General features: G+C 41.0%; 1 protein-coding gene across 7 annotated transcripts in view; it reads right to left on the reverse strand.

The window, feature by feature from the left end:
* LOC141791360 (glutamate receptor 3-like) overlaps window positions 1-17,210 on the reverse strand; it is a 94,717-nt gene that overhangs the window by 64,651 nt on the left and 12,856 nt on the right. For all 7 annotated transcript variants that reach the window (XR_012598320.1, XM_074671752.1, XM_074671750.1 and 4 more), the window contains exon 3: window positions 9,380-9,619. Coding sequence is in view for 6 of the 7 variants with exons in the window: in XM_074671752.1 (XP_074527853.1) it covers window positions 9,380-9,619 (240 nt within the window). In the remaining variant the exon portion in view is untranslated. The remainder of the gene's footprint in view (window positions 1-9,379; window positions 9,620-17,210) is intronic.

Consider the following 17,210-nt stretch of genomic DNA (forward strand, 5'->3'; position numbering starts at 1 on the left):
ACAGCTTTATTTTCACTGCTATTTACTTCAAGATTTGGCTGCTTTCTTTGCAGTGAGCGGCCGAGGCAACAACGTCGAGCTGAGGGGAAAATGTACTTAGGCTGGAATAAACCTCTTGCTCCTCTCCTGACGGGAGACACTTAAATGAGTTGACAAATGGACTCACACCTTCTGGTTGCCATGGTGCAACCATCAGTGAATCAAGTAATCTTGTGTCTTGACTCTGTTATTTTTTAAGCAGCACCATAAGTCATGAGGAAGTATTCGACTTAAGTTAACATTTATTGTCTGACGCTAACTACGACTTCATTTTTACGACTCAAAGCAAAAATTGGGCTGACATACTCTGACGTTTGCTGCTTCTGTGTTTTCTGATCACAAAAACAAACAGCTGTCCGAAAATGCAGCAGAAGTCGCCTCCCTTCAACACTTCAGCACAAACCCTGTTTGCCAACCTCTTTCTCCCTTTCTCTTTCTCTTTCTCTCCTCCAGAGGTCATGTGAGGTGAAAGCAAAGCTCTGTGACTGAAGGCAATAGCACTCAAGCCAAATAGCTCTAAAGCCAATATCTAAAAGAGGAACCCATACAGCCTTGAACATACTGGGAGAAAGTGCATTCCTCATGCATCAGTGAGCAAAGAATTCAATAAATATAGAGAGCTTAGGGGGGTGTTTTTGTAATTTCTAACATTTAATGAGTTTTTAAAGCACGTTAATGTTACAGACGGCTACACCCACTGAGTAAAGGGTGCTCTGCTGGAATAAGCATTATATCTTTCATGAATCTGCCTTCAGTCTTGTACATAGTAATCAAACTTACACTCACACGTCATTTATAGGAGTGGGAGAAAAAATCGAAAAATTGAATAATCAGGAATTTTTTGTTCGTCAATAAAAGAATCGCGATTCTTTGTCAAAAAATTGTTTTTTCTTTTTTTTTTAAATTCAAATTCTTCATTTCAGTTTTTGTTTATGAACTGGATTGGACAAAAGTTACCACTTTTCTCCAGCAGAGGGTGAAATGTTTCTCTCTGACTCAAGTGATGTGCATTTTATGGGTTAATATGGATCCTGATATAGTCTGTAGAAATTATCATCATCATTAATGTTTTTCACATGGTCTAGTGTTAAAAGAGCAAACTAAAAACCGCAAAAATGGTCAACATTGAAGAATCACAATTTAAATCGAATCCGCCCCCCAAAAATCATAACAGAATCGATTCCAGGAACAGCATATTGTCCCAGCTCTAGTAATTTATACTTGACTTTTTCTCTGACATATTTCTTTCTCTGATAATTCATCTCCTTACCTTAATCATTCTTCGATACTGTACAAAGTACTAAATTCTATCACATCTGACACGACTCCAGTATCTGTGTTTACTAGACAGTATCTTTGCAGGCAGAAATGTTTTGGTTTATTGAGTTATTTTAGTGGGCAGGGGTTGGATGAAAGAAAACTGAACGTTAGGTGTCCATTAACACATTGGCAGCATCTACAGCCAGAGCCGAAAGGTCACACTGTTCCTCTTGATCAGTGGCCGCTGGTGAAGAGGAGGGGCTGTGCTGTGCCATATTCTGTTTCAGTAAATAAATCAATAATTAACACACATTCATTTTTTTATGTGTTTATTTTATTTTATTTTATTTATTTATTTATTTGTATGTCATTGTTTGGTGTCATTTCACTAGCACTTTACTGTCACTAGCCACGTCTATATGGACCCAAATATTCTGCTTGCATTCGGTTTATTTGCCTAAACGGAAAGAATTTAACCTTTGTAGACACCTCATTCTGAAAGAAAACTGCCAATCTGAATGGACATTTAATCGATTTCACAGGGGTGGAATATTCCTCTCCCCAAACCGATTGAGGTATCATGTATCCGCTCAAACGGAAAGTTGTCAGGGTGCGTTCTTTCAGTGCATGCTCAGATATGACATAAGACGCAACTAGAGACGTTCCTCAACTTTAAAAATGGCGGCAAGCAGTCAGCACTGGACTGCTGCGGAAAGTTTGTTTTTGATCCAATCTTTGAAAGAAATGAACATAATTTCAAGACTGGACTGACAGAAAACTCGCAATATGGAGTATTGCAACATCGTGATAAACAAACTGTCATCCTCCAGCTTTGATAAATCTTGTGATGTTTACGTTTTTCTGCGCATACCCCATTGACTATTCTATTTGATTACAGCAGCGCATGTAGACCAGAGATTGGAATATTCCTTTCCATGTATACTATTGTTTTCGTAAAGGTCATTCGGAAAGATTCCATTCGGAAAGACGAAAAACTCCTCATGTAACCGTGGCTACTGGCTCATTCACAGCTGTATGACTGATAATCACAGAGTCCTGTTCATGCAGGTGTGCAGTGCTGGCGATAGAAGCTAACACCTGTATTTATTACTCTGTAGACTACACTCACCTGCACCTGAATACACTGGATTAATACTGATGAAATAATTGATATAAAAGATCTTCTGTGTGGTAACAAATTGGGATCATTTCTCTAAGCAGACACTCAGTGGCAGACAGTAGACTTTAAATCCTCCAGTGCAAAATCTCAATAAGTGTTACGATCTAATGAACTCATGAAACGGCACACAAATGACTTTATTTATGCTTCTTAATTCATTGTTTAATTCTGATTTCTGTGAGAGATCCAACTGAATTAAAGAGCACATGAAGGATGTTTAAGGAAAAGAAATCCCACTGTGTCTGAGAGTGAGCGCAGAGCAGGGTAGGAACTGTCCAAGGTTCTGATCTCAGCAAGCTCACTAGCTACACCAACATAGCTTTTGCTCCAAGGAAACTACATAAAAGAAATATTCATGGACACGAAGAAAATAGCTGTCAAAACTGTCTGTGAGCCACACTGTAACAATTCCTGCATGCTAGCATTATGTCCTAATGGCTTTGTCTACATATACTGAGCCAGTTCTGCATAGATGCCTGGGGTACAGATTGTCTATAATGAGGCCAAGCGCTGCAGCTCCCCTTTTAAGCAAAGAACAAAGATTTACAAAGTGATGCTGAACTGTTTAAAGTTATGTAATGTCTGAAGGCCAATGAAGAATGGTGTGTTTTATTCTCTGCATTGCAAGCCAAGCTCTTTATTTGAGGAGGTATGGAGAAACATCCATAAGCAGACTGTTTTCATTGTTTTCATTCAGGCAGAGAAAAAGATCACACTATGTTTAATGAGTTTCTCTAGGTTAAAAACATTCACAGTGCACTGGATACTGCAGTGTGGAGCTAAAAGTCGGGTGTTAACACATTTGACGCTGGTTTTAAGCTGCACTGCCTCTGCATGTGTGGAGGTGCACGGATCAATTGGTGCCATTTTGGGCTTTTGGCAGAGTGAGGGCCTGGTAAGAAAGGATGTTTGGTTCATGCAGAAAAACTCAGACACAGTTAACGCCTCAGCTGTATCTTCTCATTGAATGCACATTGCTCTTTGTAGTTTTTAACCAATGATATCGCTGCACCACGCGCACACATATACACAAACATGCTCCAGGCATCTGCTCTGCCTTTCCAAACACACTCCACTCTCATCTAAAACTCTGAAGGCAATCACAATCCCACTGAGGATTTGACAGTCATTCAGACAGAGTCAGAGCAGATTCTCAGAAACAAAGTGAAGAGTGAACACACACAAAAGGAAAAGGCACAGCTTGATTTTAAAGTTTAATACATTTTACAGAGTCCTGTCTAACCTTGGAGATTTTTATTCTAAATGGCAGTGCTGTGCTTTCCTATCTGCATCTCTATGTGTTTCAGAATCCTTTGAAAGCCATCTTACAAAAAAGCACCTTTCAGTCCCTACTTTGTGATTCTGTTACATGTGAATCCCAGTCACGCTCTCCTCTGCTTCCTCCATGTTCTCTGTAAGGCATAATGGAGTCCTTGAACAGACAGGAAAACAGCTCTGTAGAAGAAGAGCTTATTGATAAATCTCTGCTCCAGTCACACTAATACAGCCTGGAAAGAAAATATTGTTTACGCACAGTGAGGGGGGTCAGGGCCTATTGATACGTGTCCATCTGTGACTGAAGGTGCAGTCAGGTGTTCACAGGGCGGAACAGCTGCTTTGTGCCTCCTTCTTTCTCTCTGTCCCTCTCTATCTTTCTCCTCCTTCTCCTCCACTCTCCATTAATGAGCCTGTGTGCCTGACTGCTGAGTGCAGCTCTTTAGCAGCGTGCAATTAATCAGACGTTTCCTCGCAGACACGAAAGCAACCAGACATTCACCAGCAGGGCAGTTTGATTACACGCCGAATGCAAATTCTTCACTTTCCTGACCATCCCCTTCAGTTAGAGGAGGAGGAGGAGGATTCAGGAAAAGGCACAGTAAAGGTCATTAGATTGCAGTCCCTTATATGACGACAACATAAAGAAACTAAGTATGAGTTAGCCTTATGTAGGGTCCATGTATAAGGAGGACTACACTAGACTATGATGATTTTATCTTACAGAGATCTCAAACAAATACATTTATACAGATACTGCATGAAAATACAGATTTACTTCATCCCACTGGGGTTTGTCCAATTAATGCAACTTTATGTCCCTTGATGTGAAATGCTGCGAGTCTCCAGCTGGAGAGCCAGAACTGATGCTCGGCATTGAACTGCTGCAGACTGGGTCAGCTCTACAGCGTATCTTGGCAAATTTTCACTCCTACCCAAATGTTTTTATCGGTTTAAGTGTGTGCTCTATTTCGAACATTTTAGCTCATGACTTTACTTCTGATTTTTTTCCATACCCTTATGGGGAATTTTTGATGTTTCTGTGTGATAGGTTGATGAAATTTTAAGCAACAAATGCTGTACAGACACAGTAAAGGCTGTTGTTTCAACTCAGACTTCCTCGCCAAGACATTTTAGTCAGGTTCACATTGTGCCGACCATTAGTTGTGTTGTGCAGTAAAAAATAGCAACAGCTGAAACTTAAAGTGGAAACACACTTAAATTTGAATAAAACAACAGCTTTCGTGACAACATAAAGATCTAGTTGCTGAGCAACGCAGAGTTTAGCTGCATGTGAGTCATTGGTGTCTTGTGTTTCAAAAGGGTTGTTTGGTCCTGTTGTTATCAAGTCTCACCTTTGACACACAGTTTTCTTAATTTGGGGGCATGAATTTACAGAACACACAGCTGGTAAGGTACACAGCAGGTAACTTGGTATCCTGTCAGCACAGAAGATTCTCCCCTTAATTTTCCAGGTGTTAGGTCTCCTCCAACCTCTTTGGGCTCATCAAGGTGTCTGTGGTAAATGTCATGCCATCATCAATGCAGGGGTTGTTCATTTTGTTGTCTAGATGTATTTTTCAAAACCCACAGACCCATACATTGACATTAATGTTTGGGTCAGACGTTCTTAAGATTAGTTTAATAGTGGACTTTATCAAACTGGACATCTGCAGCGGTTGATGGCTTCTGTGCTGGTTCTCTGACTGGTAACTAAACAAAGACAGAAGTCCTATGTGGGTGATACACTTACATTTTACAAGCACCGCATAAAACCAGATTTTTAAAAATCTGAAAATTAATTTGGTGTATAGTGCTCCCATATTTACAACTGCTGATTAACACATTTCAAAGTGTGACTTTCCACTTATTAACGATCATTGTGACATTGTTCTGTTTGTGACCTGCATACTTCTTCCACCACTGATCTCAATATATTAAAAGCTATAAATAAAAAAAGAATAACCTTGCCCACAGCATAACAACATCAGCAAACTGATGAATAACTCTCCATTAGTGTCTTAGTCAGAGGACTGACAGTGGAGGTCGTTGCAGAGGAGAGGACAAGGACGAAGAAGCAAACTGTAATGCAATACAAGAATGTCCCTTAGAGTCAAATGTAGAACACACTGTTCTGTTATCCAAGTGTCTATAATGAAACAAAGGTTTGAAATCACCCTTGAAATTCATGTAAGAAGAAATGATATTGTCTTTGAGACCATGAAGTGGTGCAGTAATATATTTAGTTCATATATATTTCACAGCAGTTGTTTCTCCTGGCATCATTACAATCACAGGAGACCTCTACAGTAGACTGCAAAAATCTTTTGTGATGGATTTACAGATATATAAATGTGTTTTTTTATTTTAATTCTGATGTGAGATGGTTCACAATCATGATTGTTAATTCAAATGTTTTTTTGACAAAGATAATTCCTCCAAAATTCTTGATAACTGGCACAAATTTCATGCCCTGACACCCCTTAATAAAACGTCTGAGCACTGAGCAATTAGCTGTAAATGAGGTAAATATAAATTAGACCTTATGTGGTCCTGCTCTTTGTGGCCAGCTGTTTATGCCCAGATGTTACTCAGTCCAGGAGTCTTTTCTGCCAGCAGCCATTAGCCTGTTTAATGAGGATGTTTCATAACCGGTGGATTCAGGATGAATAGTTGTTGTTGCACTGCTGCAGATAAGACGTCTTTGATGACCCGTGTGTGTGAGGGTTAAAGTCTGATTCGGTTCTGTTTTGCCTCTCTAGTATCCATGTTAAGCTCCTTTTTCCTTTTGTATCAGTTGTGTTAGTCTAATAATCTGTTTTGTAGGGAGAAAGGGCTCCTGGAAATAGACACATACTCCAGCTCTGTGAAAAGGCAGCTAAAAGCCCTTCTCGTTATTTCATAATTATTGTGAAAGTGTCAGCTAGAACAGCTTAAATTAGTACAAGCTTTCTGTTAGGGGAAGGCATCACCAACATGAAAGTGAGCTGCACCTGTTTGATGTTGCCTCTATTTTAAATTTGAAATATACTTTGAAATTAAGTTTGCAGTTCATGCATGGCTACATTAACTGGTATCTTTAGGCATTTTTATTCTATTGGAATCAAAATCCCATCATGCAGATACAGCCTCATGGTGGTGATGCCCTCAAGCTATAATAGAAAAAATCTCTCTTATGGTGTGTGATGAAAGGGAAGTCAGAGTCCATTTCCACAGGATCTTCAGAAGGGGATAGGCACTTTCATTTTAATGGTTTTCATAGTTTCCAGCTGACTTTTAAATGTCTTTGCTATTGTTCGAATAAATGTACAGCTCACATTTGGCACATCTCAGGAAAGGACAGGCATTAGATCGCAGTCATTGTGAAGTGCCTCAGCAGCATATTACCGTCATATCAACAGTCACTGACACAAGCATTTCTTGAAAGAGCCCCCTGCGAGCTCCTCTGCAGACCTAAATCCAGCCCTCTCTCTATAATGAAGATTAAACTGACATTTGGAAGAGTGTTAGCTGTGTGGCTCCAGAGCCCTGACACACAGAGGAGCGGACTGGGACTGGCAGCCAAAAAAAAATAGAAAGACGACTAACTATCCTCTCAGCAAACACAAGCTGTGCAGCATGTGGGAATCCATCCTAAACTACAGTGTTTACACTGTGTCACACTGCGGAGACAGGCAGAGGATTACAGATGGTGGATCATCAGCCTCGACGCAGCAGGTGAAAGAGGCAGACAAAGTCAAGCGGAGCTCGAACGGCCACATCAGGACGTACTTTTGAGAGGCTGATTGTTCCCCAGAGGAGCAGTGAAGTCCATTATTGTGTCTCCAACATGGCAGCCAAATTATTATCAGCTGCTGCAATCTGCCTCCTCAATACGGAGACACACCAGGATAAGTTGACAGTGTAAAAGATGTTATATTTGGTGGTATTTGATTTACATTTGATGTTATATATGGAGCGGATCATTACTTTGTATGGCTCATTTGTTGGTCATGGACACCAAACTTTTTGTGGCTTCAGCGATATTTTTACTACTTTTTCTCCTGTGTTTGTCTGGAGATCCTACATGCAACCATGTCTGCATTGTTTACATGTGAACTCAGCTGTTAGCGGCCTGTAGCATGTCAATGCTAACTGGTGTAAGGCCGGATGTTTTCCCACAAGATGAGGAGAACAAGGTGAGGATGTGCTGGTTCTCAGGTGAGAGCTAAGAAGTGATGACATCGACCTGTCCTTCCATCCATTGTTGTTGGGAACGTAAGATCTATCACTAATAAGATGGACAAGCTAGCTGTGCTAACCCAGCAACAGAGGGAATACCAGAGGGCAGAGTAGCATCATGCTATTCGCAGACATGGCTAACGAAGCTAACATCATACACCAATGCCACATTTTAAGAACTTCACCTGCTGTGAGCAGACAGGATCTAGGAGACAGAGATGGAGCACGACTGAAGAAGCTCAGTCCTGGACCCTGTGGAGGTGGAGGCTGGCTGAACTGGACAATGATGGACAAGCTGCCATCATCTATTTTCTTATGGACCTTTTTGCACTTTCTTACTTTTGTTTTCTTGATTGATGCTGTGACTTCAATTTTGTTGTACTTGTTACAATGACAATAAAGTTCTATTCTATTCTATTCTATTCTATTCTATTCTATTCTATTCTATTCTATTCTATTCTATATCTGATTGAATAAAGTTGGTTTTTAAGCTACGCCAAAAAAAATGTTCTTGTCCTCATCTGGTCTTCTTTTGTGTCAGACATACTGTATTTCTGATGAAAAAACTACCCAAAAAGTTTTTTTCCAGATTTCCAAATGTGCGTATTGCCTCTGTGAGAACCAGTTTTATTCGTGAGCAGCAGCCTACACACCCACCTGAAGTGGAAACATATAAAGTGAGGTGGGGGAAGTGAAAAGAAGAGTGCACTTGTCCTAGAAATGCTCCACGTCAGTTTAAAAATACTTGGAATACACAGTTCTGAACAATTTGGCACATTTCACAGCAGCGACTGCACCCAGAAAATCTCTCCGCAACACGAGATACACGACTTTCAAAACCCAAAAAGGAAGCACATCACACGGTTTATCTTTGCCGGATAGCTTGTGTTTCCATCTCCTCAGACACTCTTTCTTTCTTAATGCATCTGCTCCAGATGTTGACCCACAGAGGACTACAAGACCCAAGTCTGTAAATAGCTGGCCTACATGAGGAGAGCAGGAGGCCAGGAAGCAAATGAAGTAGTGAGAGTGTGTTGTGTTCTGTCTTTGAATAATCCAATTAGAGCTAAAAGATAATCAGAGAGTGGCAAGGATTAGAGGCTCATGCGGCTGAAGTCGTGTTACACCGTCAGATCAGCGGCACCTGTGAATGAGTCATTCTTCTGAAGCTAGGAGCTATTGACTACCACTGTGATCTGCATTCAGGCTCATAGAGAAGCAATTAAGGATCATTACAGCATAGATTCAAATGTATCAAGGCACTTCGAATGAGGATTGGGGACGAGGATTAACATATTAAAACCAGATCATTTACACTTCTCATAGCATGACATTTTCTGCACGACTCATCTGTCTCCTACCAAAAGCATACAGAGTTTTCAAGGGTGTGTTTTAGTGTCTTACCTCTGTCGGTGTCATAAAGGTAGACAAACTTCTCCCACTTGTAGTGGGCGAGAAGACTGAGAACGGCACCCCGCAGCCCGGGCCTCATCTGGATGACAAACTGCACGTCAGCGTCAATTGGGAAGCTTGGTGTAATGAAGGAGGTGTGCAGCGCCCCACAGAAGGAGGTCAGCGTGTTCATGGACTTCCTGTCATAGAAGCCAAAGATGGCGTAGACTCCTCGGGAGAACTGGGAGCAGACTGGTGACAGAGGGCAGAGAGCAGATTCAGGTCAGGGACAAGTGCAGAGTCAAAACAGTTCAGATCAGCTGTTTTTCAGTCAGGACGAGTGCCAGAGGAGAGGACGAAGCCTGTACTAAACAGACGTGTTGAGACTTTTTAAAAGGGGGGAAGTTAAAGTCCTGATTTCTGCAGGGGTGGCATGAAGTACATGTGCGCAATTGTGTCCCAATAACATTTATTAACATGTCTGTACATGACACCTATTGTTTTATTAATCTGCACAATACAGGTTTTATATTCCTGTGTACAACAGCAACAGAATGGAGTGGCTACATAGAAATCTTAAAAGCTTGATTCCTTGAGGACTTTACAAGAACATGAATGTGAGGAGTCACATCAAAAACTCCCCAACAGTTTTTTGCAATTCAGGCAACTGGACAACCAAACCATTCCTGGCCACCCCTCTGGACAGGTCTCCTAAATAAGGATTGCATGTTAACATGATTATCAGACTAATGACATTAATGGCATTAATTAATTCTTTGTTTTGTTTTCAAAAAACAGTAAAGATCTGAGAAGATGTATACCTGAGGCCCCGTTTACACTACAACGTTTCATCTGAAAACGCTAAAACGCAGTGAAAAAAATCTGTGTTTACACAGAAACGCTGATGGACTGAAAACCCTGTAGTAAGCATGCCAGGCCTGTAGGTGGTGCTATAACTTTCTTGTCCAGAAGCAGCTTTACAGAGATCTCCACCGAAGTAGAGTTGAGCCGGTCAACTGGTGTATTGGGGAATACTAAGTTAAAAAGTGGAGCAACAAATGCACATTTTGTTGAAAGACAATCAGCAGATTCAGCAGATTGAGCAGCACAAGCACAACACTGTAGTTCCTGACGATCATACCAACAGCACTGTTGTCCTGTTGTATGCACTTGCACGAGGCGGAGTGTGAAGTCAGCGTTTCCACTGAAAACGCCAGCTTATTGTTTACATGTCATCTGTGTTGGGAGCGTTTCAGACAGTGTTGCCAACTTAGCGATTTTGTTGCTATTTTAGTGACTTTCTGGACCCCCCAGCGACAAAATTAGAGGAAAGCGACTAGCGACAAATCTAGCGACTTTTATTGGTGGTCGGTAGCTCCAAGATCACGGGAGAAAAGTAAAAAAAAAAAAAAGCGCTGTTTTCCATGCATGGCCAGCTGTACACTGCGGGCACTAGGACGGCTCAGTTGACAGGTAGGCAGCCGCAGGCTCAGTTCCCCCCCACCCCGTACTGTGTATCTGGCTACAGACTAGCACCCCCCACCCCCGTTGGACAAAAAAAAAACTATCTGGCTACTTCTAGCAACATTTGGGCGGGCATATAGCTACCTCCGATGCTGAGGTGTTGGCAACACTGGTTTCAGAAAAATCCCACTCTGGCGGCCGTTTTCAAAGGTTTGTGTTTTAGGTCAGCTGAAACGCCGTTTCCGTGTAAATACGAGGCTAAAACGCAACGTGCACTCTGAAACCGTTGTCGAGTAAATGGCCGCTGAGGGTCACATCAGAAGAAAAAAAATATGCATAACAGAAATGTCCAGTTTCAGCCAGCTTTGGGAACAAAATCCATGAGCTGTTCTGAACAAAGTCTCAGAGCAGGAGACAATCAGGGTTTGGATCTGGATATTTTCTACAGAGTTATAGCTCACCATGATTAATGTTACTGAATGACCACTTCACAGTTATAGGCATCACAGTTTTTCTGGGTGAGAGTAGTTCAAACGCCAAAGACAACCTGTTGGACACGCCCCTGCTTTCGAATGAAAGTGAAAGTCTTAAAGTGACAGTGAAAGGTGTAAACTCACTCTGAGGTAAAGTGATTCCCTGATGGCATTACTCTTCAGGGTGAAACAGCAGCCTGTCTGAATAAATGGGTGCCATGTGAGATGTCTGCTCCCTATGGCCATGCATGGCTGCTCTGTGTCCTTCACTTCTCCTTGCTCTAAATGCAACCGCTCGGGTAGTCAACCAGAAATAATGGGGGAATCAGTGCTCTGGCCACAGCTCTTTATGGACAAATACCCTGAAACATGAGCATGCAAATGTGCAAGCAGCAGCCTGTGCTGCAGTAAAAAAGATTTATATCAAGCCTTGTGTGCTGCCATCTGTAGACACGGAAATGAGCTCCAGCCATAAACGCTCAACGCATCAGACACTTGGTCCCACAAGATGCTCAATATTTAATTTTATTTGCACACAATAAATAGTTTTAATAACATTAAACAGCAACAACTAAGGGATATGACCCCAGTCTTAATGTCACTTCTAACTAAAGAAAATGTGAGTCACTCTAGGAGGGTTCCTCTACTTTATGTGACCCTCCAATGACTGAAGCTGCTCAGTTTCTCCAATCAATATTAACCATGTCATTTCCCAACTTATTACATTCAACAAGGATCTTTCCTAAAAACCTGTGGGTTACAGTCTTGTGTCTCTCAGAAAAGTCCCCCAAAACTTTAGTAGTCACAACAAAGACACAGGCTGAGAATGAGTTTGATTGAGTATAGCACCAACAGCTTGACTTAGCATCTGGTTTGAATAAAAATCAAAGCAGCAGAACCAGACTTTTGTTGTACTGCAGTTTGATGAAGAAAACCAGTGTCCACATTTCCTTTAACACAACAGCTCAGGCTGTACAGCGGTGAAAGCAGCGGAAAAATTACATAAAACACTCATAAGAGTGCTTCAAGTCCCCTCCAGGGGAGAGAGATTCCTGGCTGATAGGCAAACTGCAGCGGGTCAAAGGACAACAAAGGACAGCTTCAAAGGATTTTACTCATCATGCATCGCAGGATATTGTCCTTGAAGGCCACTGTAGCTTCACCAACTGGAGGGATGAGCATCAGAGCACACCAGTGCAGATTCTGACTGATAGATACTGTTTAATATTCCCATGACTCCACACTTAACCTTCAACAATAACTCAGTTATAAGTCTTAACAGAAAGCAGCATAACTCTTGCAGAAAGGAGCATGACTCACAGCTGTCTTTGTTTTCTGGTCAATTCGTGTTCCTACAAATGCACTTAGTAACAAATTATGCATTACTTTCCACAAAGGAAAGTTTTCAAACTCAAGAGTTCAGCATTTCTTCATTATAAATGAGTCCCCTACAATGGAATGGCACAGAGTTTACACAGCAGCACTGACTTCATAAAGTCATCATTGCACCCTGCTTTGTACTCTCTGTACCTTGATAAACCAAAACCTCCAACACAAGCAATTAAAAGTCACCCCGATATAACTTTCAAATGTTTTATTGCAGAGGAACAGCTGGAAGCGTATTCTAAGTCTTAAAATGCATTCTACATCCTGCATATCTTATACAGTTCTTCAAAATCCCTGTCTTGTAAGGTTCCAATCAAAGAGTGCCAAATATCCAGAGACAAATCTTTAGGGAAAGTGTTCTGAAAATGAGTGGTTGAACTTTATAGAAATGCACTTTAGATGAATCTGAAAAACACACCCACACATCCACATCTGTGCCTGAAAAGGTGGTAAAATAATTTCACAGCTGTGTGAGTTCTGCATGTGTGTAGTTGGAGTTTAATGGTGCATGTTTTTGAAAGTTTCTTTTGTTCAGCTTTCCATTAAGACGATTGTTCAGTCATCCTTGACTGGTTCAATCATCTTTATCTCAGTTGTTTTCTTATTCCTCCATATTTTAAGGCTTCATCCAACAGTTTTGAACGAAGCAAAGAAAAGCATCCACAGCACCTGTTAGGCATTACGTGTAAAAGATAGAGTTTAAATCTAAAATCTTCTGAGGACTGCTTTCTGTACATTTGAAGGACAACTTTAAGCTTCATTTCAAGGACTTAAAAAGCATTTGGTAAAAAGTAAATCTGCCTTTCATCAATAGAAAAATGTCTGATTTTCCTCTCAATTTGGGATTTAGGGTGCCTCAGAGGGGATAATGTTATTCCACCTTACACAGATCTCTGTCAAATTATTGATTTACACATTTCTCTTTCTACAGACAATATTCAGCTGACGTTATCCAAGAAGAATGGAGGGCACCATTAAATTAACACGCCTAAGCTCGTCCAACATAACCCAAATCTATTCTCAAAATGGCAGCATGAGCTTTTTTGTTTGTCAAGGTTAAATAGACCGCCTGTTCTCCTAAAGGACTAATGAAATCATATATTAGGGCTTGTGAAGCAGTAAACATTCATCCACTGCAGTAAATCCCTCTGATTGTGGTCAGTGATGAAGATACGCATCATTGACTTTATTGCAGAGGGAAATGGAGATATTTTTTCCTGGACTGCAGCCTTTCCGCATTTTGTCTAGAATACCATCACAGACTAGAAAATTCAACCGTTGCCTCCTGCACAGCTTATTTCTTTCACCACCCTACAAACACCCACATCTGCCTGCCAATAATGCTTCATTCTCCTCTTCCTCCCTCCCTGCCTCTCCTCGACATCTCGTCAAACTTTACAGGTAGCTGCGGCAGCTCTGAAACCACCGACGCTGTCTTAACTCTTTCCATAAAACTCAGGGCTTTGCAGCTTTAAGGGTCTCTCCTGCAGACAGCTGAAGGATCTACTTAGAGTCATGAAACTGGCTGATGTAGGGATGAACCCGTAGTGCCAGTGCAGAGCCGAGTCAGGCCTGCAAAGGGAATACTTAAAGAGAGTGAGAATAGAGAGGTGGCTGCTGTCCTTGAAAATTGAACTTTATGCACATCAGGAGGTGAGAATGCAGAGAAGGAAAGAGGTGGACTCACACTGGGAGGAGGGAGTGAACTTTCTTGGACTGAAGGGAATTGGATTGGCTCCTGCACTAGGCCAAAGTGAGGACAAGCTCCTTTACTTTTTGTGCTGATAACAAATAACCTGTTTATTCGTGTGCTGCTGCCTGCTGGGGAGTTATTTTTCCACCCCTGTCTGAAAAATGCCTGCAGCGACTCTACAGGAGGAGAGAGCAGCAGGACCTCAGTTTGTTCTCCTGAGGGAGGGGGGCATGGTTGTCTGAGTCGCATGGGAATACCTGTCCTGTACAGGAGTCACATGTTTTGCTAGGAAGAAGGTCAAGGACACAGCACAGACAAGAAAAATGATGTACAAAACCTAAAGAATTAGTAATGGTTGGGTCATACAAATACCAAGTGCAGGGACTCATGGTCTTTGTTTGCAAGATCTTATTTTACTGAGGGTCAGGACTGAACTTCCTGACCTTTCAAGTTTGCAGTTCTTTCTAGTTGGAACAATCTACAAAAACACTCTGGATGCTTTTAAACAGATCTGGAACAATTTTGGGGTAGGTCCATCCATCTGCAGACGTCTTGTCTGATGGATGATTTTTTGAATCATGGAGGTATCTGTCATTTGTACATGTTGTGTTTAATGCATAATGTGTATCTGTGGCTACTGTAATTTAGGAACAGTGCTGCTGCCTGTCTTGGCCAGGACACTTTTAGATAAGAGATTTCAATGTCAATGAGTCTCTTCCTGGTTAAGTAAAGCTTAATAAAACAAAATAAAACAAAATAAAATTAAATTAAATTAAATTAAACCAAATTAAATTAAATTAAATTAAATTAAATTAAATTAAATTAAATTAAATTAAATTAATAAGCCTGATACAGAGAAAATATCCAAAAGTGTGTCATAGCATGAACAGAAAGCACAGTAGCATTGCAAGTTTTAAAACAATGTACCCTGGAGCTAGAGTTGCCATCCATCCTGTAAAATACAGAATTGTCCCATATTCCACACTTAAAAATTGCATCCCATTAAATCAATATGGGATGGGATTTTTCCTGTATTTCCAGTTTGCCTTGAACACAGCACCATTCTGCCTGAATCCAACATGAGTTTGCTTCCGCCTGCTATTAGCAGCAGTTGGTTGGTTGATTTTAGACATGAATAAGTGCTCATCATTACTTGGGTAAGAGAAAGTCAAAGGAAACCGTAAGTAAACATGTCTGTGCCTGTGGCTGCATCTGTTACTCCGCCCCGTGCCCCATTGAAAAGCAAAAGAATGCAAAAAAAAAACAAGACGCGAGTGGGGAAAATTTCAAATGACTGGCTTGAGACCGTCTCGGTAAAATGAATTCAAAGGACACGCAACCCCCAACCCCCTCCTGAGGGTGTCCTTTAGTTTTCTGTCTCAAAAGTGGCAACCCTACCTGGTGCTAGCATCTTTGAAGCTAACACCTGGTTAAGATCCCACACTCTTATTTAAAACCATACACAGTAAAACTCCATTCAACTTTTCATTGCTTCCACTTTTTGTGGATGCTGGACTGTGACTAGGTTTGACACCTGTCCTGTAAAATATGGAATTATCCCGTATTTCGCACTTAAATGTTGCATCCTGTTTAAAATCAATACGCGACACAATTTGTCCTGTATGTCCAGTTTGCCTTGAATGCAGCACCACTCTGCCTGAATTCAACATGCGTTCACATCCGCCCAGGAGAAACAGCAGTTGGTTGGTTGATGTTAATCGGCTATTGGGTAAGAGAAAGTCACAGGAAACCAGAAGTAAACAGTCTGTGGCTGTGGCTGCATCTGGTACTCAGCCCCGTGCCCCATTGAAAAGCAAAAGAATGCAAAAAAAAAACAAGACGTGAGTGTGAGTGAAACTGTTTCAAAGGATACGGTCAAATCTGTTGCCGAGTGCTTTCTGTGCTACATGGTCGCCTGTCGGACATGCAACAGCATGCGGCTAGAGAGCAATAATACTGCAGCATCAGGACAAACAAATGTCAGTCTCACAGTTACTTGAAGCATCTCCAGATACAGGAATCTTACTAAGAAAATATGATAAATTTGGAAAAGTTAATCCTACTAAAAAAATCAACAGAATGTGATTTTAAAAAGGTATAAATTATTTTTAAGCTGTCACAGTGTTTTACTGAATATATTTTCTCAGATTGTTTTTTTTTCTTGTATTGACAAGAACCCTCCCTCAAAGGTGGTAACGCTAACTGCGACAGTTTTAGCGAAATACTAAAGCTATTGTTTGCAGCGCTGAGGCAAACATACTGATACTCAGCAGGAGGAAAGTTGAATACTATCATTATCTAGGTTTACCATGTTAGCATGCTAATAATAGTTAGTTGGAACAAAAAAGTACAGCGAGTCTTTGGAGTTAAAATAGGAAATTTTAAAATGACGCTCTATGAAAATACTTTCCTTCAAGTCTACACCCTACTGAGGAACATCTCTCACTGCTGCGTGAAGCAACCTTTTAGTTACCTTATTTGTCATTCCAGACATTCTTTCCAACTCAGATCAAGGGTCAGATGATAAACAATTGTTGCATATTTTTCAGAGAGTCAACATCACGGTGGCACGAAAGGAGAAGGCATCACCGAAGTAGAATGCACCATTTTGGGAATATCAATTTATCATCTGCCATGATGTGTCAAAATCCATTTATTAGCAGATATGTTTTACTGTACAGAAATAACGAGATTCTGGCTGTGCTGCGGTGAATAAAGACAACCACAAAATGTTAGGGATTATCCTCTGGGCATCGTGGCTCTTGGTACCAGTAGTCACTGAGATTTCTTGGAGTGGATCAATACCGAAAAAAAACAACAAAAAAAA

This window comes from Halichoeres trimaculatus, unplaced genomic scaffold (assembly GCF_033239565.1).
Source record: "Halichoeres trimaculatus isolate MK-OKI-2021-1 unplaced genomic scaffold, fHalTri1.1 fHalTri1_scaffold_6, whole genome shotgun sequence".
Taxonomy (NCBI): domain Eukaryota; kingdom Metazoa; phylum Chordata; class Actinopteri; order Labriformes; family Labridae; genus Halichoeres; species Halichoeres trimaculatus.